At 34.5% G+C, this 25596-nt stretch overlaps 1 protein-coding gene across 4 annotated transcripts; it reads right to left on the bottom strand.

Annotated features, from left to right (window-relative positions):
• Positions 1 to 3688: 3688 nt before the first annotated feature.
• On the bottom strand, positions 3689 to 21686 carry LOC141462291 (uncharacterized). 4 transcript variants are annotated; one of them, XM_074144003.1, is made up of 12 exons: positions 21395 to 21686; positions 16995 to 17103; positions 15341 to 15548; positions 14230 to 14351; positions 13786 to 13910; positions 12071 to 12687; positions 9959 to 10267; positions 8442 to 8932; positions 7109 to 7280; positions 6348 to 6490; positions 5019 to 5517; positions 3689 to 4045 (listed from the first exon to the last, which is right to left on the bottom strand). In XM_074144003.1, exons 1-12 carry the CDS (start codon positions 21430 to 21432, stop codon positions 3996 to 3998), a joined length of 2883 nt encoding a protein of 960 aa, XP_074000104.1. In that variant the 5' UTR covers positions 21433 to 21686; the 3' UTR covers positions 3689 to 3995. The 4 variants fall into 4 exon arrangements, with proteins under 4 accessions (XP_074000104.1, XP_074000105.1, XP_074000107.1 ...); XM_074144004.1 differs by having other exon boundaries at positions 5019 to 5514; XM_074144006.1 differs by having other exon boundaries at positions 9959 to 10243.
• Positions 21687 to 25596: the final 3910 nt, after the last annotated feature.

Raw genomic sequence — 25596 nt, 5'->3', positions numbered from 1 at the left:
TTTGGACAAGTGCATACTACGCAGTTTGCAACTGCTAATAATAGCAAGAAGTATTTCGCCTCCATACAAACAATTGGCCGGAGACAAAGGTATCATAGCGATTTCTCATAAACAAACTTTCAAGCATACATTTGCGCTATTTTTTACCAATTATGTTTGGACTCAGGTTTTTTGAGATATTTGTCGACTCAGATATTTAATTTAATTGTGTCCAGAAACAAGGTCAAAGTGGCAGAAGAATTCTACTATTCCTCTTCTTACAACAGACCCCTTTAAAACACAAGGAGCCTGGGAAGAGTTCCTAAAACGTAGCACAAAACTGTCTAGTTGGTCGGACGGAGGCCACAAGCTCCGTTTCACCTTTTTCTTTGAAGAATGTTGCATTCCATTAGACACTGCACTGATCGTTGCGACCATGCCACAAACTATTCGTACAATGTCACAACTGGAAGATAGTGCCCAATTTAGGGGCACTAGAAAGCCCTTCCCACCTCAGCTCAACGTTGCTGTCAATCACACTTCCTGACAATTACCATTCGTTTTCAAAATTAGGCGAACAAAATCCATGCTTCAAAATATATAAATATATATTCAATAGATAATTTTGCTGCGGCTTCAAAATGAAAAAAATAGTACATTACTATAAAGTTCAGCAACTAATTATATTCCTTATCATTTACTTTTGTATTTTTACAACACAATGATTTTCTTCTCCAAAAGTCAAGAAACTTGAATGGTCAAACTTTTTTTTTTTTTTATTCTGCAGCGTTCACTGTGCATGCGAACATGTAATTCAGGATGAACTTACTGCCTTAATTGCCAAGATCCCCAAAATAACCTGGAGGATTGAGAGGATGGCCAATAGCAATATGAACGTGGAATAAGACGAAAATTGTGTTAGTAGGACCACAATGCTAGCAAGAGTTGTGCGATTAAACGGAAAAATTGTTGCAAGAATGAAATGTTCCATTTAACACTTTACTAAACTTGTTAAAATAGCGCACAGAAGTCATGTTTCGATATATCTTTTGAGATTCGAGATACTTAAGAAAGAAGGAGAAAGGGAGAAAAAGGTCAATACCTAGTGAGAAACCGGCAATTGGATTTCGCAGGAAAAAAATTAAGAAAGCACCCGGCTGATACGGACATGGCCTTGCGGCCAGGATAGTTTAAGAAAGAAGGAAAACATTGCGGACGTGAGATCTTGAGCGATTTCTCTTACAAGGAGAGTACTACATTGGTAGTAGCATCTGGAAAAGACATCCTTAATAGAAAGAAAGTTAAGGAAATCCTAAGATGGATGCCCAAATTAAGAAGGAAATTCAGAACAGAAAAAAATAATTTTGACAGGAAGAAATTATCTATTGAGCATCTTTGCGAGAAATACGAAAAGGGGAACGAAACCCTTTACTCACCTCTTTGAAATCTCTCAAGTTTGATGCCTATTTGTTTCCTGAAGGTAGATTTTTGTTTGCTACTGCCCTGGTGATCTTGAATGAATTAAACTAACCGATTTTGAATTAGACTATCTGTTAGAGATTCAATTCTCATTTCTTGAGCGGGAATATTGGAGGTGCAGCATAAAATTTCATAAAACGCATTTAGGACTTAAACAAAATCTTTCTGCAGGCAGCAGAACTAAACAGATGGCGAAAATGTTAGTAATTTGATGCCCTTCAATGCGAGATTTGAAGAAACATGAACCTGCGAAAGTGTTTTGCACTACAGTAATAGTGGCCTAAAACGAAAACTTGATTAGATGCAGTAATTCCTGCAATAAACTTGTAAATGAACACGTTTTTTGCGTAATATCGAGAGAGAGAGGAAGTGGTTTGGAATAGTTTAAATGAATTTCAATCTTCAAGAGGTTATACTTATCTCTAAAGTATGACAAAAGAGAGGGCCCAAAATGTGAAAGAGTGGGACATATGTTTTTTTCATAAATCCACATTAAATCCTATCTTATGATTAAGATTAGAAAAGGTACGGGACCTGTGCTTCACGGCACCGTAGCCACAAGAGACTTATTGTGCCTTCCCCTAAAAATATTTAATCTTTATTGAGTTACATTTTTTGTTTTGTTAGTTTAAAACGCCTAGCCTTTTTCAGGCCTTTGAAATAAAAGGAGGCATTACAAATATGTTATCGCCTTGTTTAAACTAAATACTGTTATGGTACATGTTTAATGTAATTACTGATGTAAGTGTATGTAATTGTGGGAAAGGCTGCACTGAACCTACTATACTTTTTTCTCAGCACCCTCTTATTAATTTTTTTTTCATCATTCTCATATATTCTGTTGACATTATATTACAATACTACCCTTGTACAATTTAATATTTACTTATTTCTTGATAAGAGTTCCTTAGAGCTGATAAAGAAATGAAAATTGGGTCTTTTTTTAACTGATTCTTAGTAGCAAACAAAAAATACCTTTTTCAAAGAAAAAATCAAACAGATATTATTTTTATTATAACCGAATTGATAGAAATAAGATATTACATCAGATCAGACAATGAGAAATTACAGAAGTAATTTAAAAACGTAAACCAAAAACATGGATTGCACTCAAAAGACTGTTGGAAATGGCACTAATACAAAACAAAAAACAAACAAACAAAAAACAATTCGTACATCAATAGAGCATTTACATTTGCTGAGACTGCAAAATGAATGAAATCCAACTCATGCCAGAACTTTAGCTAACAATTCAGAAATTTGTTCATAGACTTTTGTCAAACTAAAGTTTCAAATAAAGGAAAATTCTTGTTACCAAAAATATTTTATGGCTGGAATACTCACTGTGGAGATATTCGCTTTATCAACCACGTGGTATGGGAAACGGAACTCAGTTGTAACTAACATAGAAGATTTATCTGGAAGTTTTAAATTTTTCAATTTTTTTATTGCAATTGATCACTGCAAAGATCTCGTTAAAAAAAAAAAACAAGCAATCAAATACACAAACAAAAACAAAGGTTTGACCAACAATTTCTTTAAATTTGTCCATTTTTTATTTTTAAATAAACCAATCAGAACTTCAAGATCTTTAATTACGCCAAATACAAATCTATTCTAACAAATATTTTGAAGCAAAACAAAAATCTTTTTTTATCTACAATGTTACATATTTGTTATTACCTGCCATTCATCATCTTTTGTTTGTAAACATTTCAAAATAAAACAAAAAAATATTAACTTTTTTTTTAATTTAATTTTTATTTTCGTAACAATTTCAACAAATTTTGTGACACAAGATTTCAAATATATATATATATATATATATATATACTTGTTTAAAAAAAAAAAAAAAAAAAAAAAAAAAAAAAAAAAAAAAAAAAAAAAAAAAAAGTGAGGTATATTGAAAAACAAACAAAAAATATGGAAGAGTGAGGAAAAAGTTTTCGAACTCAAAATATCTACAAGGCCGATTTTTGCTTTTCATTGCTGAATTACTGAATATAGAGAAGGGAGGGCGCAACTAGGGCCACTAATACATTTTCAAGGAACCTCTATTTTTTTTTTAATGATTAATAATAAATACCAAATCTTATACGCCAATAACTTTAGGTTGAACACAGAATAAAACTTAACACACAATAGAAACTAAACAAAAAAAGAAAAATAAATTTAGTTCCATTTTTTATTTTTAAATTTCATAGAAGAACCCACACAACAATTTGTCTGGAAAAAAGTAAAACCAAGAAAATTACAGATATGTTCGAGAAAATGATGATTATTCGTCACAAAGATTTTTAATAAGTAAGAAGATTTAAAATCGGAAAAAAAAGTTTGCAATTTTATTTATTACATACATTTTGGAGCAAAAACGTAGAGAATGGCCAGATAGAAATTTTTGCTTTGAGGTTTTCTGAAACTTCGCAAAACAGGTAAAAGTAGATTTTAAAGAACGAGAACGAAAATTTAAAGAACAAAAAAATAAAATAAAACAATTTAGCCTATTGGTAATTATTTTCTACACGATTTGGTCTCCATCATTGACTATGAGGGAGTATCACTTGAATGTGAGGCTGTTGATTTCCCACTGTAACAGAATCCAGAAAAATATAATTGATTTCTAAATAGGAAGAAAATTTTTCTCGGCCAGAAAAAGTCTTGAAAAAATAATAACTCTCTTAGCTTCAATTACCAATGGTGCCCTTCATCTGGGTTTTTTAGGGTTATAGATATGGGTGTGTACATCAACCACCAACTGAAGTGGCACGTGAGGCCGTGAGTTGGTTGTTGTGGGCCCACCAAAATAGAAAAACCAATAGTCGAGGAAATAAATGGCCTGAAAACAGTACTTTAATTAGTATGTGTTAACCACGTAATTTTTTGGAACAACAGCAGTATGCTGGAGTGGTTTTCAAAAAAAAAAAAATCGCGTTAATTCGAGAAGACTGAAAAAAATCCATCAGGAATTTCGCACTTCAAGTAATGCTTATTTCTTCAACACCGAATTTTAGCAACATAAATCCTCGTTTATACTAATAAGGAAGGTCACTCGCCAAACCAAGTATTATTTGAATTATTTACTTTTTTTATCATTAATGCTAGAGGCCCTCTCAAAGTTAGAGAGCCCTCCAGCCCCGCAGTCCAGTTCCAATGTCATTTAGTTGATACGACTTAACTTCACATTTAACATTCCCACCATAAAAAACACTCAAAACGAAAATTTTTTCAAGACTTTTTCAAGGTAATGCGAAAAGAAAATCTTCTGAACATTGTGATAACTACGGTACCCTAGAGTAAAACTTTATAGAGACCAAATTTTGACCTTTTTTTTAACCCATTCGATTTCAAATTTTTTTTTTTTTTCATTTCTTAACTTATAGTCGCCCAACAATTCTTATTAGCTGCTACAGCATAGCAGTGAAAAAGCTTTTTTTGGTTCGACATAAAATTGCCTCCCTGAATTCAAGTTTTGCTCCAGGGCATGGATGCAAATAATGTATTAAAACTTTGGTCTTACTGTATTAAACCGGATTATGATGAACGGAAGAACTGATACTAACTTTGAGAGGAGTGATGGTGCGGATGGTGATGGTGGATGTACTGGTGAACAGAGGTCTGCGCGGGGATCATGTGGTGTGGCGTAGGGCCTGGGTGTGGCGGCGGCTGCAGGATTGGACACATGATGGGAAAGGTAGTGGGACCGGGGTGCGGCGGAGCGCTTTGGCTGTATCCCTGGCCTTGTGCACCACTCGCTCCGCCCCCCGAATACGCCACGCCATTCACACCTCCACCTGCGCCGCCTCCGCTCTGATTAGAGCCGCCGCCACCCGTGTTTCCACCTCCAGCGCAGCCCTGGCTGTTGGAAGACTGAGGCGACGGTGCATTGCCTTGCGGGTGTACGTGTGGAGGATGGTGGCTGTGGTGCGGATGCGGGCCCATGCTGCCAGGACCCATATATTGCATCTGAGCTGGCGCTGCATTTTCAGGCGGGTAATTAATGGCCGTCAGAACTGGAGGCACGATCCCACTACTTTGTTGAGCTACCATTCTGACCATCTGCTTGAAAAATATACATATATTAATTTAAAATTATAATAAAATAAAATTGAATAAAATATATATACATATACTAAATAAGTGCCTGAGGCAGATAAGGAATGCACAGTGACAGGTAACAGGAAGGTAACATCGTACAAAGCGACAGCATTTTTTAGTTGCACAATTAACTGAAGGCATGTCTACTTAGACAAATTATCTCCAAACAAATTTTTGGCATTGTTTGATTCATAAACAGCTTTTAAATAGCATCACAATGTTTCTTATAAGTTCGAAGTTGTAGCGGTACGCGTGCCGTGACCTCATCTAGATCAGTAATCTGCAGAAGCAGTGATCGTGAAGCCTCAAGGTACTGCTCTGACTGCAACAGCTATGTTTACTATAATAATGATAATGAGTCAATTTTTTTAATAATAATAATAATAATAAAAGAATAATAATTATAATAATCGCAAGAGCCATAGTTTCCCATTTGTGTGGATATGTTGTACGTCGTATTATTGGAGGTGTATAATTGTGAGTGTGAATGTTAATAAATATATAAAAGTTCTTCGCTTTCCTTTGGGCCTGGCTTAAAAAGCTAAGAAGAAAAATCATCATAAGGGAAGGGTTTAGTTAAATTGGCAGTGGGGTGGATTAATAAGCCGGCGGTTCCAGGTTCAAATTCAAAAAAGCAACGTTTAGTTTCCTTTTCCAAAGAGCTTCAGCAATGGACCGCACTGTCTGTAGCGAAAGAAATGTACCTATCCTACGATTCTTAAAATCCAGTTAACAAAAATAATAATAATAATGATAATAAATAAATAAAAATTAATTCAAGTATAACTATTTACCTGTTGGTAAGGCTGAGGTGCGATGTGGGCCTGTGGACTGTAAGGCACTGTAAATTGTGTGTGCATCGGTGCTGGAGCTAATAATGGCTGGCCAGTGGCAGCAGCCACCTGCATCTGCGATGGCTGTGACATACCCATATGCACTGCAATAGCAAAAAATAGTTACAATACAAATTTATTGAGGTATAAAGATATATATACACATGTTATTGATCCTTAAATTTTACCACTTAAAATAAATTATTAACAACAGTACGTTTTCGCAAAATATAATTTTCCATAATACTTCATTAATATATTGTTCTTCACTTGATTCAGTAGTAAGCATTAAATTATTTACAAAAACAAAATCATTTACCTCCCGCTTAGTGCATAAACTAAAACGTTCTATCCGTAGATGCCAATGCACCTACCTACATTTTTCTTTTAGTTGAGGTACATTCTATAATCTTCATTATTACTTTCACTAATGATGTTATGATGATAAAGTTATAATGATGAAATAAAATATTTGGTGTGAACCTTCATTTTTTTTCCAATTTTTTAAAAATGTATCAACTGCTTGAAAACACAACATTGAACGGATCAACTCTGAGCAACAATCTGGTGTAAATGAAATTGTTCTTTCACAAGCCTTTCACTATTTAACATTTTACAGTTTCATGCTACAACAATTATTCGGTGATTAGTTGCCATAACTAAGCATAATTCTAGGATTTCTTCTTTTCTTAAAAATAAAAAAACAAGAAAATATGATTTACCTTTGCGATATCTGTTGGCTTGATTAGGAGGTTGGGAATAGGGTTGCTGGGAGGTAGCCACAACATATGCGGGCATTACCATCGCTGTGGGCATAGCTGGTCCAACGGTAGGCCCGTATCCAGGAGTTTGCGGAGTGTGCGGTCTTGATTGGTTTGGTGTACTTGCTCCCCGCTGTAATTGAAGTTTACAGTAAATGAAGATGAAGCTTACAAACTACATAGAATGTTACCAAAATACCCTGAGAGAAAATTCGTTAGATTTGTCTATTTGATGAAGGGCAAGATCTCTTTCTATGGAAAGTAGTGACAAATCAAAGCAAGAAGACTCTTATAACTTCAACGAAGTTACCGTCACACACTTTACTTGTTGACTGAGAGATGGAGGGCATAGTATATATAGTGTATAGTGTATGTGAATGTGAGTGTGAGAATTAAATTGCTAATGAACTGTGAATGATAAAATAATGAAAACTAATAAGTATTTAGGGTTCTGTATGTTTTGTGCACGGGTAATGTTTTAGAATTGTTAAGTTGGAGTTGTATTTTATAAAGGGGCGCGCGAATTTAAGCAGACATTACCGAATTACCTATTTCATTAGTACTAGGAAAAAATTATTGTTAAATATTTATTAACACGATTCTTATCACTAAATAAATAATTTGCAAATAGTTAAGTAAAGTAATCGCCTATTTTTTCAGGCAAAGCTCAACGTCCAACTACCGATTAGAAGTTAAGAATGGGACGAAAGCACATAACTAATTTTTTTTTTACCAAATAAAGAGTAGCAGCTATACACACAAACAAACAAGCAGCACTTTCGTTACAGCTTCTATGAAGTTACTAAATGTTCTCCGGCGAAGCATGAACAAACGAAGTGCCATGACCGAAACTAAACTAGTCGCAAGGAGCTAAGTCTGGACAATAAGATGAAAGAACAAAACCCTATAACTCCCTCTTCAAACTAACTTAAAACACACGCAATAATCAGCTGTACTGTTTTTTCCAGCACTTACTTAAGGCACAGTTATAGTTAGTAAAAAAGAACTAAGCCGTACTATAGAGCTTAAAGATTAGTTATCATCTTGTTTGTAAGATGTACGTAGTGTGTTTAAGTCGAGGGATTTTTTTTTTTATAAGGCAACTTTATTTTTACAGTTATTTTTTTCGTTTTTGAAATAGCAATCTACAGAACCCATACTATGGAAGAAACTTTGCTTTCTCATTCTTTTTTAATGTACCTAAAATATGAATACTACGTTTTTTGGTTTTGTCTATTATGTTAATCCTCACCTAAATATTTTTTTAAAAAAATGTAATACTCTTAAAACTTACTGGTGTAAAAGGTTTGGCATTTGGATTGTAGACAAATTCTTTGGCGTTAGGATTTAATTTTGACTTAATTATTTTGTTTGAAGTAGAAGTATCCTGTGGGCTGTGTCCGGTGGTGGGACGAGGCGGCGGGGTCTGTTGAGATTGTTGATGAGGTGGTTGTTGCTGTTGCTGCTGCTGCTGCTGCTGCTGCTGCTGCTGCTGTTGCTGCTGCTGCTGCTGCTGCTGTTGCTGTTGTTGTTGCTGCTGCTGCTGTTGCTGCTGCTGCTGTTGCTGACTAACTGCCGGAGGTGCTGCACACGTCGCAGTATGGAGTGACGTTTGTTGTGAATCGGAAACTTGTGGTTGCAAGTCTAAAACACTGTTTACAACAGATGTTTGCATGGGTTCGCTGTCAGCACTACCCATTGTTTGCTTTTTACAAGCTTCCTCCGTATCAGTTAATTTGAAATCCGCACCAAATTTCCTTAATTCTGTTATCTGATCATCCCTTCCTGTAATTAAAATATACGAAAGTTTTGACAATTAAAGTAAAAACGTATGAATCTCTCCTACACCTTTTTCTTTTTGCAATTCTCAATGTTCTAATCCCTGATATACTTTAAATCTTTAATTTTTAATGTGGCTTCAAACAAGTTCACTATAACAGCTCAATACAATTATGCAAAGTAGACGAATCCGCAAAACCAGGGAACTTATTTAAATTAGGAACCAGGTAATTTAAATATACGAACGTTTGGACAATTAAAGTAAAAACGTATGAATCTCTCCTACACCTTTTTCTTTTTGCAATTCTCAATGTTCTAATCCCTGATATACTTTAAATCTTTAATTTTTAATGTGGCTTCATACAAGTTCACTATAACAGCTCGATACAATTGTGCAAAGTAGACGACTCCGCAAAACCAGGGAACTGAAACTTGCCGGAAAAAAGTTTCAAATAAAAACTTGACATACTCTACTAACTTTCCTGCCTTTTGCGAGGAATAAAAGAAAGGAATTAAGTAAAGTAATGCCTATTTTTTCAGGCGGGCTTTACGTCCAATTACCAAATTATATTCTTAAATAACATATGCTCTGTGTGGCAAACGTGAACGAATCAGATCCTATAAAAAAAATAATTAATGTCTGAGATGAAATTCTCACCCGAATTTCTCAAATTTTACAATTGCAATGGACACATTTTTAAAGGTATAATGGTTTTACCAACAACAAACATGACAGAAGGAAGACATTAGCTCTGTGGTTGGTGTACTGGGCTTCCACAACAAAACATCCGAGTCCCATTTCAGCTGGCCTTTATTTTTTTATTTTATTTTTCTTAGAACAGCTCACTAAACGGTTAAGCAGTTATTGACCGACTTTAATCAAAAAACTATCAGCTTGATGGAATGCCAAGTTATATCTTCTTTTGTCGTTGAGAATTTTTGTTACACACATACACCTACACACCATAATACGCGCTAAAAAAAAATTCTCCTCTTATAAGTAAGAAAATATAATAAAAAATTTAAACAAACCTCTTGATAATTTTCTTTGACTTGTGCCTCCTTGATCTCTACTAGTATGTTCAACTGGATGCTGCATTGGTACGGGCGGCTTTCTGTGATGGTGAGCACCACTCTGGCCACTCTCATTGTTGGAGACATTATTATTGAAATTTGAATTTGCGTGGTGACTGACTGGAGTTCGAGTCTCTATTACATGACTATTGCTATTGGCGTTGCTATTGGGTGTGGTTGGATGAGAATGCGTACCGTTGCCGGAAGAAAACCTTGCACTTTCGCTATTGCCGAATGTACGGGCTGAAACACGAGACGCGCCTCTGGCTAAAAGAAAGAACATACATTTCTATTGCCTCATAAACATTATAAACTGGAGCTGAGATTACTGTCAGTGTTCAAATAAACTCTTCCAAAGAGTCTTTCCAAATAACTCTTTAAAATGAACAGCAAAACACAACTTTTTAAACAATGAATTGCATTGTTTAATGTATGTATACCGTGACTGTTACTATTCGAAACTATTTGATAACAATGATATTCATTGTTTGAATTCGAAGTTTGCATCTGTTATTCGAAGCTATTTGTTCGTTACTCACACTACATGCATGTAAATAAATAAACCTCACTACTAATTAAATGAACACTAATTTTTTGACCAAGGTATTTTTTGCTTAGCGTTCAGAACCACTTTTCACTTGTATATTTTTCTTTCAATTTAAATTAAACTTATTACTAATTTTTAGCCATTGACCCACTTTTCCTCCAGCTATTCATTATTCGCAATTACTTGATTAAAAAAACGGTGAATTTAGGAAAATGATTTAATTTGCTATAAATGAGGTAATAAATTAAGTTCCAAAAAGATATAATGTGAAAGCAAAATAATTTTTTTCAATGAAAGAGAAAAAATTAGCTGAAAATGTTGACTAAAAATAATTTAGTTGAAAAGAGGTAAATAATTAAATTCATATAAAAACAGAAACATTTTTAAATAACGAAAGTTCGATTAACGGCCAAAGAATTCATTCAAAAAGCGTCGAATAATGCCACCACTAACCTGTTGCATTAGCAAACGGGCAATGTCCAACCAACCTATATTCAAACTAAGTTAGGCCAACAATCTTACAAATATTCGGTTATTTTATTTTCTATTATAGTCAGCTTCATTTTCTGGTAAGCGTTCACATTCTCCGACAATATACGCATCAAGGACAAGAATTCGTCATAACAGATACAAAAAGTCCCTGTTTGAATCAGATTCTTTATAAGCTCTTTACGGTGTGAGGATTTTACCAAATTTATTCTGAAAACTTATAGCACAGAAACTGCAATACAGGCGTCATATCGATTACTGTTTGGTGCACGAATTCGAAAAGGTGAAGATTTTACTACAACCTTAACATTTCGAAAGTTTAATACATGTTATTAGATACAATAAATTGTACACAATTGTATACATTACTAAATAAAGCGAAGTACACCCTCCTTCAACATCAATTTTCATAAATTTCAAATATATGCTATAGATAGATTACGAGGTGTTAAATAAAATAAATAATAATGTTACTGATGTGAAACACACTAACGACTGCAATTCTCAAGGTTTTTACACAAAAACTTTCCTCTAACTTTTAATTTTTTTTTAATGTACTTTTAATGAATGGATTGGCAACGGAAGTACTTCCTGGACAAATGTTTCAAATAAAAATGCTACTTTCATGTCTGTGCATCTAATAATACCTGTCCTGTAAAGTCATGACAGATTCTATCAAATTTGAAACTGCAAAAATCCTTCTAATGCTGTAAAATTGCCCACTACACAAAAGGGGCTTTTGAAGACCTAAATCATAAAATTGTCTGTGAATTTTTTTTTTTTGTATGCTTTAAGTATTTTAATTTTTTTTTTTTATGTTTCAAGAAAATACATTATAGCCATTTTTTGAGGAAAAAAAGTCATTCAGACAAAATGAAAATTGGACACGAGCGGCAAACCTCTTACAAACCTCCTCTTACAAACGGCAAACCGTTTGAGTCAGGAAGTTCGACTTCTTAAAATGAAGGGGGTTATTAGAATCGAATGTTCTAAAAAGAAAAAAAAGCCAGCAATAAATTAGAATAAGGTAATACCGTGTCTTGTGTTAGTGGTAGTCCGCTGAGGTTTAGGCGAATCTGTAGTCCCATTTATTCTTCCCGTCCTAGGAACTGTTGGCGTCTCCTGATGCACTGAAGGCAGCAGTACAACTGGCTGTGTCAGAAGTTGGGTTTGACCTAAAGCTTGGGAGCCTTTATTAGTATTAGTACAGCCAGCGTTCCCAATTATATTAGGAGAGGCGGCCGCTAGGACATTTGGAGAGCCGGCTCCGCCCCCAACACCGCTACAATTGCCTGTACCACCGACAGTACTTGCGCTGCCTGCCAACAGTGGCGAGCTGCTTGAAGATGTAGATGTGGCGCTACTGGACGTAGTCGAAGCTACAGCCGCCGTCATAACCGCCGCTATAGGTCCACCAGACATTGCACCCCTTACTTTATTCCCTTGCAAAGTTTTCCGTTTCGGTGGACACACATATTTATTAACACCATCCGCATTACAACCTGATTCAACGTTTGACGGTAATGTTAATGGACGGGTTACTGCCGCAATTTTCTCCTCTTCATCGCCGTTCTCTAAGTCGACACGAGTCTTATAATGAGGATTGCTCTCTATTTCATTTGCTATTTTGGTAGCCTTCGCTTCAGCATCCCTGCAAAGAATATAGCATAAATTTATTAAAAGTCAAAATTACTAAGCAGACAGAAATTCCTAAGAACTTTTCAATTACTATAGAAAAAAAAACACGTTTAATGTTTAAAGCACGATATTACAATACCATCAGACTGTAAAGTGCTGTAAATTATGCCCACTTCAAATAATCCGATCTATGGTGAGATTAAATAAAAAATAAATGAAATAAAAGGGTTTGTTGTTGAAACTAAATGTACTCTATATGCAATCGTAGTTAATTAGAAATTGCGCCTACTTTTCTGCTGCTTCTTTTGAATTTGTGACAATTTGTGGACCTCTGCTTTATTAAAGACAAAAAGTGCTGACCGTAATCACTTACTTAATATACGATGCTACGGTCCTTTAAATAGGACCTCGATCTTCTCAATAAATGTACTCTAATTTTTTTGTTCGATAGCTTTCTGGTGCCATATTCTTACACCACCTTAAGATCCTAAGATCTTCCTCAACATCATCTAATCATCTTAGCCGGGGATGACCTTTTGAACCTCCTGGCCTTCTTCACTTTAGCCTCACTTTTCGCTTTTTTTCGCTGCACTTGCCACTTCTCGCTTTGGTTGTGACCTAGTATCCGTACGGTTTTTTTCCTCTTCAGGATTTGAGTATTACGAGACAGGGTTGTTGCCCCAGCGCCCAACCCCTCTCACATTGTTCTAGAGTACCAAGATTTTCTGTAGGGGTTTTCTCCCTTTGCCTTTGGAACTCCTACTCCTATTAATTAGGCAGTAGACCCCTTTTACGATGCGCAGGGCCAATATTAGGTGTATTCTAACCCCTACAACACAAGGACAGCTTACACTCAACAATGTCAAGTTTAAAGTACAAAGACTTCTACAAATTATTTGTACTATTCGTTTCCGGCTTACTTCCCCGATGAAATTGGAGCTAATCCTTCCTACCTAATAGGAAAAAGAAATACAGATTCCCGCACAAGTGTTGGAGGGGCAATTACATCCATGCTGATCAGTCCAAATCAATCTATAACCATATACTTGAAAAAATGTCTCACTTGTAAAACTTATGCTCTTTTAAGTCCAGTATAACCTACTACACTTACTTGTAATCTTTGGTATCCTTGTTTTGCAGCGGTGTGGTATATGCGGAGAGGCCATGATCAAAGTTCGATGTAACTCCATACATCTGTTCATTTTGTCGGAACATATCATTAACATCCCAACCGTTCTACAAAAAATTTTTTTTTCATTCTCATAACCATCTGAGATAAAAATACAATACTTTTACTGAAAACCCAAACACAAGACCGGGAATCGAACAAGGATAAAACATCTTAGTTTTTAGATACTCGCATCTAAAAGCTAAGTTGTCAAGATGTCCAGTACTAATACATTAAATAAATAAAAAATATAAAATTTTCATAAATTTAGATGAGCTCTGAAACTGACCTACAAAGATTAAAAAAATTAAGTTTAGAAATTAACATACTTTTTAAAGATAAAGAGGTTGATGAAAATTTAGCAACTATGAAATCTATTTTACATACCGCTGTAGTACCATCGAGGTCAAAATCATCAATGTTGTTCCCTGGACAGTCCCAGGGTTCTAATTCTTTTTCTGTTACTTGCCCATTAAATTTACTAATTGCCGTATCAGTTTGAAACGTTTCTAAAACAGAATGAAGATATATAAAGATATGAATGCATACAAAGCATTGAGTAAAAATTAATAAAGAAGCGACATGCCAAAAGTACATTTATGAAAAGGCAGATGGTTATCTCAAGAAAATGGCTCTGCCTAGACAGATAGCGTTCTAGCTAGGTATACTGTTCTTGCATGTTGCTAAATGTTTAGGCAGGTACTATTCGACAAGGCAGATAGCATCTGCCCAACTGCTTTTTATGCAAATATCACAATTTTTTTGCTTAGGTAGAATTAATTATAAGCAAGAACTGTTTTTATAGAATAACTTTTTGCCTACGATACAACATACTTCTAAGAAAGATCGCCAAAGTGTTTTGATTTGAACATGTGTTTTGGCCATTCGAATGAAGATAAAGAGTCTTAGGAGGAGTGGTTAATGATGGATCTGGTGTGATACCAGGTACTTTTCTCCATATAGTGAGTGTAGATCTGACACCAGTAACTGCTTGGCAGCATCAGTTTTCCAGGCAGAGGTTTACTCTATTTTTTGTTTTATTTTGGATGAGTAGAAACGCAACCCATCTTTAACAGGTTAGGTCTGCCCGAATATACAAGACAGGCTGCTCTGAAGGCAACAATTCATGAGTTCTCTTCTAGAGTTGAAATGTTCCAGGAGTCTGAAGGAACCTATTCTACTTGAGATGTTCTTGAAGCCTGGGTACTAGTTTCTTTGTTTTAATTCCGAAATCTCAATAATACAGCCAAATTTATCACCAGGCAAATACAATACACATGCAATCTGGTGAGAAAGTTTTTGGGGTGGATTAGAAACGAAGCCAGGGATGGTCATGTCCACCACATATTCTGGTTTTGTTTATTTTTAATGGATTCCCTTTCACATCTTGTAAAACACGATGTATAATCAATACGTCAGATAGTTCATCATAAAGTTTATACAACAATTTCACATCATCACATAATCACACATCGTCCCCTTCTTAAATAAAACTTACCCCTAGTAGCGAATTCTAAATCAGTGTCAGGTATTTCTAATTTAATAATATCATGAGGTCTGAATATTATTTTGTCAACGATTGAATCCATACTGATAAATAATGGATTCGACGTGTCAATTTTGTGTGCTAATTCAACTACAATTTCAAACTGTGCAGAAAATGTTCGGAAGATCCCCTCATATATGCCACCGGTCATGGTGTGTACCTGTCAAAATAGTACAGATATATTTGATAATTTTGTATTAATATAAATTTAGTTTTTATAAAGTTCAGTGTGTTCCAAATGAACTTCGGTGAGGCGCAAATTAACAAAAAAAAAGTTTCTGAACTCTGATGCCATCATCGGAGGAAAATGTGCGAATGTATTTATTGATGTGTTTGCATTTATTTGTAAGAGTGCGTTAGGCAAGAGTTGTGAATGAAAGGACCGGTCATTTCTATCAATCTGGCGTCACGTGAGTAATTATGGCTGTGTGATGATAATACATCAATTCCAAAGAAGAAGAAGAAGAAGAAGAAGAAAAAAAAAAAAAAAACTGAGAAAACAGTACCTAATGTACCTTTCCAACACACGTTGAATAAGTACACCACGGGGAATGTGGCATTCGAGGACATGGAAATCTAGTTTTTGGCACACATACACGCAAACTCAAGTGTTCATTATGAACTAGTGATGGTAAAATATTTTGGGATAAAACGCATATGTTGAACCTCGTAACTGTAGAGTTGGACCTGCCCAATTTTGAAAGTGCACAATTCCTGCTGATTTCTTACAGGAACTGCACTTAAAAGTTGCATTCACCCTCTTTCTTCCCACGTCTTCTTGCGAAGTTAAAAATTCATTAAAGCAACTCAGGTGGTCTAGTCCAATTTAGTCGGTCTTATCTGTGTGGTTTCCAAATAGTTCCCACACCGCATAAGTAGTACACCTACCGAAGAGAACGCCTAACATATTTTATAAATGAAGAAATTTGGACATACCGTTTACTTTTACCCATCACTTCAACTTTCACAGTCATTAATAGAAACTTAAAGTGCATTAATTTGAAAATTTATTGGAGTCACATGATGCTGCTGGTACATAACATATAGATTCTAAAGGATCAGGACAGATTCTAAAGGTCTTCTAAAGGATACCAAAAAAAAAAGTAAATTAAAGGTAAGAATGAGTTTTAAAAAGTACTTAGACCCCTAGTAGAAGTCAGTAAAGATTAAGTATTAAAATAGTGGGGCGGGACCTGTGCCCTATGGCACCGTTGCTGAATGAGGCTTATTGCCTTCCTCCTTTGGATGTTGTAGAAGAAACCTCCCATAAAGTGGTCGAGGACTTTCTCTACTAGTTCTTCTTGCGCTACTATCTCCTTTGGTCTCAAAAATCCAAAGTTGAAGAGCGCAGTACCTAGTTAATGAAAGCTGTGATGAGGGATGTGTGTATCGGCCAAGCCGACCGTACCAGACTTATGCATAATCATTTTTACTAATTTTAAGCCTACCGTGAAGGGAAAATAAATACTTCAGGGGATAATGCAGAAAAAATCCTCTTTTATTCAATTCAGCCATTTTTCTTGCATTTGTTTTATTCTTTCCACCGAATTGCCGAAGTTATTTAGAACACACTGGATATAGTGGTAAATAAAAAAAGGTAACTAACCTTTACTGAGTTTCCGACAAGCGATGCAACCGAATTCATAAAATACGAATTATTGTACACTCCATCCATGGATATGCCTCTTTCATTGTTGCCTCTTGCACGTGGTGACCTGTTCAAAATAATAATTTAATACTGCTACAGGAAGGATTTAGCTCTAGAGTTGTGCACGAATACGAAAGGATACGAAAGTACCGACTTCTAATTCAGCCGATGGCCTTCAGATTTTTTTTCTTCCTGATAGATGACTTACAGTTGGCTAATTAGTAATCGAAATGCCTATAATGCGAGAACACTGACCGGAGTACTTGCCCTTGTAGGCTCTGGGCCAATAATGTGGACTCGCTTAATTAAAAGTAATGTGTGCCAGTTTCTTTTTTATTTTGTCTCTATATGTATTATGACTTAGCTGAAAGATCAGTGCACTAGACGGCCAGTGCAAATATCATATTCAAGTCCAGCTGAGTGCCCTTAGATTTTCTCTCCTAGGAGGCACCTCAGCCAACAGTCAGGTGATGAACGATGTTGTCTGCAACAAGAAGGCTCCTTCCGGAGGTTAGAGAGACGGCTTTAGGCAATATGCTCTCAGAGGCTGACGCTCCTTAAAAAATTCAGAAGCATTTTTTCTCATCGTCACCAGCAGTTTTATAAACTATCACACTGATATTTTAAAGAAATGTATAATAATTATCGTGCACCAGTTATACTACTGTCTTTCATACTACTAAACTTAACTTTTTTTTAATTTATTAGTTGTACTTTTTATTACTAAGGTGTATTAAACAATAGTTCAATAATATTGAACAAGTATATGATGAACTTCGTTCTAGATTAGTTGTTACGGACTTAAAAACTACGTATTGAAGCTAGCCATCAGAATCGAGCAACTAAGGTTTTTTTAGAGTTGATTTAGCTATACAAACTTGAGGTGCAGACAACGAACAAGGCTTATAAAATACTAATTTTAACTAGGCAACTGTTAAAAATGAATGAAACGTTTTTAAAAGAGCACCAAAGATACGATGAATGATTAGATGATGTAGATTCTTGAATAAATTGTTATTTATATGGACTACTGTAAATTATTATTACGTTGGTTGAGCAAGAGGGCCACGACAATGAGCGCAGAATTGTCTGTGCGAAAGCCTTCCTGAAGCCGTCGTTGGTGCAAATCTTGGAGAAGTAGCAATACTAGAAAAAACATCTAACCTCAAATATTGAAAATTATTATTATTATTACTATAATATTATTATTATTATTATTATTATTATTATTACTATAATATAAGTACAGTACTAAAAAAAATACTCGATTCTGATAGCCGCTGTATGTCATTTTCAAAACCCGAAACAAAGTTCATTAATAGAATGCTTATTAAGCATTTAAAGGAACCTTTTACGAACTAAAGAGAGCAACACAAGAATATTGTTAATAAATAACTGATACCCATTATACTAATGTTTATCAAGACTCTATAAGTCACAAGTAATTTTTTTAATCCCGCTTCATTCAGATGATTGTTTATCCGGCGGAAAAAAATTGCCCTTCTCTGTCTAATATTTGGCAGAAGCTTTATCGTGATCGAATTATCTATAAGCCAAAAAAGTCCCTGCGGTTTTCTGGTCCACTTCCTTGGATTTTAAATTCTTCATTACAGTTTAGGGAAACCGAACTGTAACTTTTAATTTAGTATGTTAATAGCTTTGTAAGTTCAAATTCTTTTCCCAAACCTAATGAATCAATTTCTGTCAATTAGCCAAGCTGTTAGAAGCTTTTATGTAATTATTTTTAATCATGGTTTTCTGAACTGTGACCAACTGATGTATTGTTGCATCCATTTACACTGCAACTCCCTAAGTGATGACTCAACTCCCCCTGGATCTAGAAAGAGTGGTGGGAACTGGTAGACAGAATAACCACTCCTTGTTGCCAACATATTCCTCCCCCATGCAATGCCTCTTTTTGATATTCTGAAGGCTTTAAAATTAAATGAACAAATACGGTATTAATTCTCTCCAACACCTCATAACTACTCAACCTACCTAGCTACGCCTCAAGTGGTGTGGGCAGTTTGGGATAACACTCCATTACTCTATGATGCAATGAATTGTCACTATATTTTTCTGATGGTCTGAGAATGATCCCTTATCATAAGGGTATCAAGCTCTCAAATGAAATTTAGGAACAAAGGGGAGTTGCAGTCAGAAACAACTACACGTTAGTGACCAATTCCTCTCCGCAATGCTCTGCCCAGATATTCCAAAGACTGCACCCCCAATAAAAAAAAATTGGGAGGTTGTACATTCTAACCGTAAAATCCCAATAGGCTCTTAACAGAAATCGCTTGGGAATTAAATATACCCACTCAATCCAGCCACATCTCCCACCACTATCTACCCAGACTCCAAACCGAAGTCCCAGAAAGAGAGGGAAGCCGACTGATCAGAATAACCACTTTCTGGTATCAACGTCACTTCCATCATTAGACAGATTATATTATTCGCAGGATTTCTGGAGATGTCACAACTATCTCTCAAGCCACGTTGCTCAAAAGTGGTTATTTAAGTAGTCAGAAGCTTTCGATACAATTTCCCTAGCGCTTTCCATCCTTGAAACGGGACACATGATACCTTGGATTAGGCTGAGCTAGAGTAGTTGTTTTCCCAAAACCCAAATAATTGTTGGACCTGTCACACAGTGTGAGCACTGTTATACTGGGATATTCGTCGAAGGCCAGGACCCTTGAAAAATTGACTAATCGACGTCTCTCTACATACTTAAAACTAACTGTAAGTCCAAATTCTTTATGCAAACTTGATGAATCAGTTCTCTGTAGAAAAAGGATGTAAACAAGTGAAGATGGATCTAAACTGTTAAGAATGAAAGAAAACAAAACAAGCGTGCTATGACAAATAAAATCATTAATATTGTTCAACATTTCGTTCGAGTTCAACCGCTGTATGTTAAAATCAAATTGTTTTTCAAACAGAAAAACTTTTGTAACATCATTATAAAAATACAGCAACATTTTGTTTCTAAAAATGAAAAAGATGAATCAATCTGCTAATTTAAGGTACCTGATATGAAGGTGTAATGTCATTGCATATTTTGCGATTCACTAATCCTTGTGCTCAAAATGAAAGCACCTTTTTAAGATTAAAATAAAAACATCTCAACTGGAGATTTTCACAAGTTTCAATAAATATTTTATTAGTAAATAAAATCAATATAGTGAAAATTTAAATTTAGATTTTTAAAAATCAAAAGACAATGTTGTTCATAATTATTTTGTATTTTTTTCTAATTAAAATATTTAAATCTTATTTAACATAAAGTAAAATGAAATAATTTCAATTCTACTCTCGGCATAAAATCGAAAGACAAGAAAATGAGAAATTCTAATTTATTTCAAAAACTGCAATTGCCGCTCGCCATGGAGAGAGGATCTTGGGACAAAAACCTGGATATATAGCTGGTTAATGGCTTCTTCCTGGACTTTCTCCAAACCCTTTGGTAACCGAAGGCAATGATCAGAAGTCATCACTATTGCTGCAATGACAATTGCGAAAAACTCAAGTAATGCTGTTCGAAGCTGAAAAGACGTTCAGCAACATGCTGACGACTATTCAGACGAGCTTTGTTCCACTTTCTTCGTACACTGTTTGCTCACCTGAACTCCACGGACCTCTTGCAAAAGTGTTTGTAATTATCACAAAAAAAAGTTAGAAAGCGGTCTCAAAGCATCGACAGTTGTCACTCTCTAAGTCCTATAATATTATTTCACCATCCTTAGTATACTGTACTTTTACTACAAATCTCATAAATGCTCAATTATCTGGTAACTTGTGGCTCTTGCATCAGAGATTGGTCGAGAAAACGTTTATAACTCTATGCAACGATTTAAACAAACAAGAACTTATTTATGTTTACAACCAAAGAGTACAATAAACCAAGAGATAAATGTGCATTTGCATGCTTAATATAAAATTCTCTTAAGAAAGCAATTTAAACTTCAAAGGTTGTTGTATAATTTTCTTCTTTCTAATCAACACACAAAAGAATAAAAACAAAATTAAAATAAAAAATATTTACAGCTAGATGATTACATGAAAATTCAAGATACATAAGATAAAATGTTACACTCATGAGTCAAAAATCTCAATCTCAAATAACGAAGGTATCCCGTTCGTTGCACCCGAATGTAGATCATTTTACTTCCTGCTTTTACAAGAGCCAACGATTTTACTATATTAAATTTGGTCTGTATTATTTAAACTTAAAAAAATGAAATTTATTTAAAGTTGTTTTCTAAGCTGAGCTTTGAAAAATGCTTGACCTTATTGTCTAGCTATGAAGAATTTAAAACATTATTGAAACAGTTAATTAAACTTTTTTTACATACCTAGCCGAATTTGATCGACTTTTTCTTTTGGTGTTCATCTTGCCAGCCTCGTTTTTAGCGGGGTAGGCACTCTGTTTCTTAGTAGGGACCGGAATTTTGATTGCGTATAATGAACACGATTTTACACGAGAATTATTTTTTGCACGTTTATACAGTTTATTATTTAATTTATAATTATATTATGTTTTTAATTAATCACAGTCAAAATTAAAAATAAAGACAAAATATTTAAACCCTATTTTAGTACCTACTCTGCTCGAAATGCACTACGTTACACATCTCTCAACTCTATACCCAACCTCACTGAACTGGAGTTCAATAGCAACTAACACATGAGCATCATTTATTAGCTAACCAGGGAATAAAAAAAAATCTATTTGTATTACAATTACAATAAAAATTAATTTAATACAATATATTCCATTATTTAATTAATATTTTTCTCCAAGTACTTCAAACTTGTATGATATCGTTCAATGTATAAATATTTAAGCTTAAGAAAACTTTATCATTTATCATTTCCCCCAAAAAAGAAATTTTTACTTCTACTATAAATTCTGATTAAATGATTAAAGTTACAGACTCAACAGGGGCAAAGAACTAAGTTCACCGAATAATATCCTAACAATTATTTAAAAAAAGTAGTCAATGTTAGGACCACTTCGCCATAAAAGTTACACTTCAGAGATAAGTCACACTTCTATAAATTAACATGTTGCCTAAAAAAAAAATCAAAATTTAATAATGCTTCTATTATAATTTTATAATTTATTTTCCCCATAATAACAATAATATTTTTAACTAGATTTATTTTCTATTTCCTGGGAACAAATTTTATATTAATCAAATATTTTGTTTTCTCTTAAATAATTTCTTGAATAAATGTGACTAAATCACCTATAGAATTAACTTAAAACAAACATTAATTTAATATTAAAATAAATAAGAGCTACGGTTATTTGATTAGAGATTTCTAACAGAAGCGGTACCCCTCTAATAATTTTAATTTTTTGGTTGAATTCCATTTTAGAGAACTACAAGTCTACATGGCTTCATTCATCTGACTGAATTAAGCAAAATTGAAAATTGCGTGCTAAATTGGTCTTGTGGGACATTCTCAAAAGAAGTAACCGAGTAATACATTGAAAATAAAAACATGACCATTTTTGTAACTGTAAAGGGCGAAGACTAAAACTTATAAATATGATATTGTGCAAATCTTAAAACAATCTCTCGAGTGTTTCTATACACTTTCTTTCTCTTTCTAATATTCTTTAAAATGTTTAACAATATTAATACTGCTTTTCTACAGGAAAAATACAGTGTACAGTCATTAAAACTACTTCAGTTCTATACATGTGTAATCGAAGGAAGATATCTTTGACTAGCGTTCTTCTAGGCGTTGGTTTCAAAATATAATAGTGATGAAAAGGCAAAAAAAAAAACAGATTTAGCGCAGACATAATGTCACGTTGATGAAGCTTTTCGGAAAGCTGCTGAGTCAAATCCAATATAAATACTAGCAGCAGAAATAGTTTTCATAAAGGCGTAGTTAGTCGCCATCTCCCTACTTCGGGAAAGTTATTAAGAAGATGTAGGATAGTTAAAAAACTTAGCCCTTAACAGGTCGCCTGAAGAATGAATATTTGAAAGCTTATATTTTTTTAAATATCCATATGACATTCTTTTCAACGAAACGATGTAATGAGAAGTGGATTATTAAATAAATAATTAATCCTAGAAATTAATCCTGTGATTAATCCTATAAAAAAGGCTTGAAAATAAAGCGCTAATATTTTTTCATTGATTATAAAAGTGCTCATGGTAGCATTTTACGTCCAAATCGAAAGCAGCTATAGTAGCAATGCATATACGAGCATACGAAGGTGGTTAATTTAACGATGGCGGAGGTTGAATGCAAAGTGTGCGTCCTGCTACATTCCACTTTTTTAAAACGATTATTGAGGACTGAGGCAAGGAGGTTCTCTTGCCTGCTTCTTATTTAATGCAGCGTTAGAAAAGTTTAGCAGGGATTCTGAGGATATCTGGCACTATACTGAACAAGTCCATCCAACTGCTAGCAAGTGCAGATGACATGTACATTATATCCAGATCTGTTTTTGAATTGAAGGTTGCTTTTCGTGCCCTTCAACAAGCAGCGTGTCATATTGCACTTACTATTAATGAAGATAAGGCAAAGTATATGTAGCTGTGGGACTCTGGAGGGAATATAGAGCTGGATAACTTTGTCTTTCAACAATAGAGGACTTTTGTCCGCTATTTGAGTCATCAAGTTAACTAATACAGTAATATCTTGATGGAGATTGGCAATAGAATCTGGCTGCCCAACAGAGCATATTTTGGTTTGGCTGAGTATGTAAAAAGCATCTTTATCTCGAGAGATAAAAAGCTTCGTTTTTAATAATGATTCGCCCTGTATTATTATATGCTTCACGAGTTTGAACAGTTCCCAAGTGTGATGAACAAAACAAATTTTTGTAAGGAAAGTTCTTCGAAGGATCTTTGAACTATGAAGGAAGTAGAGGTTTGGAGAAGGAGAAATAAGGAAGTATATGTTCATTTGGGGAATTAGATTCAGTGTACCTAATGAAAGTAACTAGATAAAGTTTTGTTAGGTAAACGGGTTACAATGTAAGAATGATGGAATGAGAGATGCAAAGGAAGATATTAGAGGAAGGAATCTTAAGAAAATTGGTAGGCCGAAACTGGGATGGCAAGATGGTTTCTCTAGTGAAACTACGAACCTATTAGTTATTTGCAACTGGAAAGCAGCGGCACAAAACAAATGCAGTTGGAAGAAACTTTGTTCAAGAGGCTAAGTAAGAACCACTATAGGGCTGTAATTATGTCACAACCAACACAATTTATTAAAATAAAAAAAAAGTAATTCTTTTGACAACAAATTGGTACATCAAATTTAAAGTTACTGCGATTTTTCGTTTTGCTGAAAGATCATGCATTTTCTAAGGAAACTTAAACCTTTGAAATTGGATACAATCGCAATATTTCCTATTAATAGAAATATGAGAATGAAGAAAGTTCTCAATTACTGAACTGTAATCGAATACATAATCCTATCTACATTGAAGATGTGGAAGTTAAAAAAAGATCTGAAAGTATAATGTACAAAAATGATTAAAAGGAGACACCCGTTAGCCGGCTTAGGAGCTTGCTTGGGAGCACCTCGGCTTTCGGACATACTTTGGGTTTCCGATTAATGTTGGAACCGCAATTATCACAATAGACACTTTTAGGAGGCTGTGGATTTGTTCCTTAGATTTTTAACCCTCCCTCCCACCGGTATTCTGTCCTATCTTTGAGTACTGTCAAGGAGTTTAAACACCAGATATTTTAATCCTGAGGATTGAGGTGTAGGCTTTCTGAGGGTCATTGTCATCACTTATAAGCTCAACACTTTCAATTTTGAGACACTCATGAAGACCTCTTTAAGAGGTACTAACTATTGCTTAAGCAGCCAATTAAGTTTTACAAGAAGTTTTAAATATCCTTTTTTGGCTTTTGGCAATTCTTTGCTAGTGCATTTTAAATGCCTTTTTATAGTGCTCTAATATTGAGCTCCACCAAAACAAAACTGTAATAGGCCCGGATGATGTTCTTTTAACTTTGCTAATCATTTTCTCTGCTTCTTTAAATATGAAGAAAAGATTATTGCCAAATTCAGTCATAAGTTTTTCTTTATTTTTTTGCCAAGCTTTCGTCTAAGGGACTAGCACATCTACACTTATTAACAGTTATAATTGTTCTACATTGTTAACATATTAGTAGATAGATGTGTCTTCTGTCCTGAATGTTTAGGTTTTCCTTTTGGATCAATGAATTAGTCACCAAAAAAGATGAACATTGCACGGCTCTCTCTCTCTTTCTCTATTATATATATTCCCATAAATTTAACAGTTTAACTTTTTTTCTCAAAATAAAATGTATTTTAGTCAGTAAACAAGTTTTATCTGCGAATTTAAATAAGTTTTGTCAATTTTCTTTTGTGCAACGGTAAATTCCTACGCAAGAAGTGGATTTGCTTTTTCGATAAGCACGCATTTTTAGGCCGCTTTTAATCAGATTAAGGGGGTTGCTGTAACTTATTACAAACGCAAGCAAGTATTCTGAGGATTAAGTGTAAAAATCTAAAAAGGCTGGTTTGCCCCTTTGGAATAGCTATT

This window comes from Rhodnius prolixus, unplaced genomic scaffold (genome assembly GCF_049639745.1).
Source record: "Rhodnius prolixus isolate KJV_2025 unplaced genomic scaffold, Rpr scaffold_30, whole genome shotgun sequence".
In the NCBI taxonomy this organism is placed as follows: Eukaryota; Metazoa; Arthropoda; class Insecta; order Hemiptera; family Reduviidae; genus Rhodnius; species Rhodnius prolixus.
Note: the sequence above shows the minus strand (reverse complement) of the source record. Positions and strands in the feature narration are given on the sequence as shown.

Coding starts and splice junctions, on each gene's coding strand:
- LOC141462291 (XM_074144003.1), bottom strand. CDS start 21,432: ATGAACACCAAAAGAAAAAGTCGATCAAATTCGGCTAG. Junction 15,549..16,994: donor TTGTCGGAAACTCAGTAAAG/GTTAGTTACCTT, acceptor CTATTTTGACAG/GTACACACCATGACCGGTGG. Junction 5,518..6,347: donor CACCTCAGCCTTACCAACAG/GTAAATAGTTAT, acceptor ATATTTTTCAAG/CAGATGGTCAGAATGGTAGC.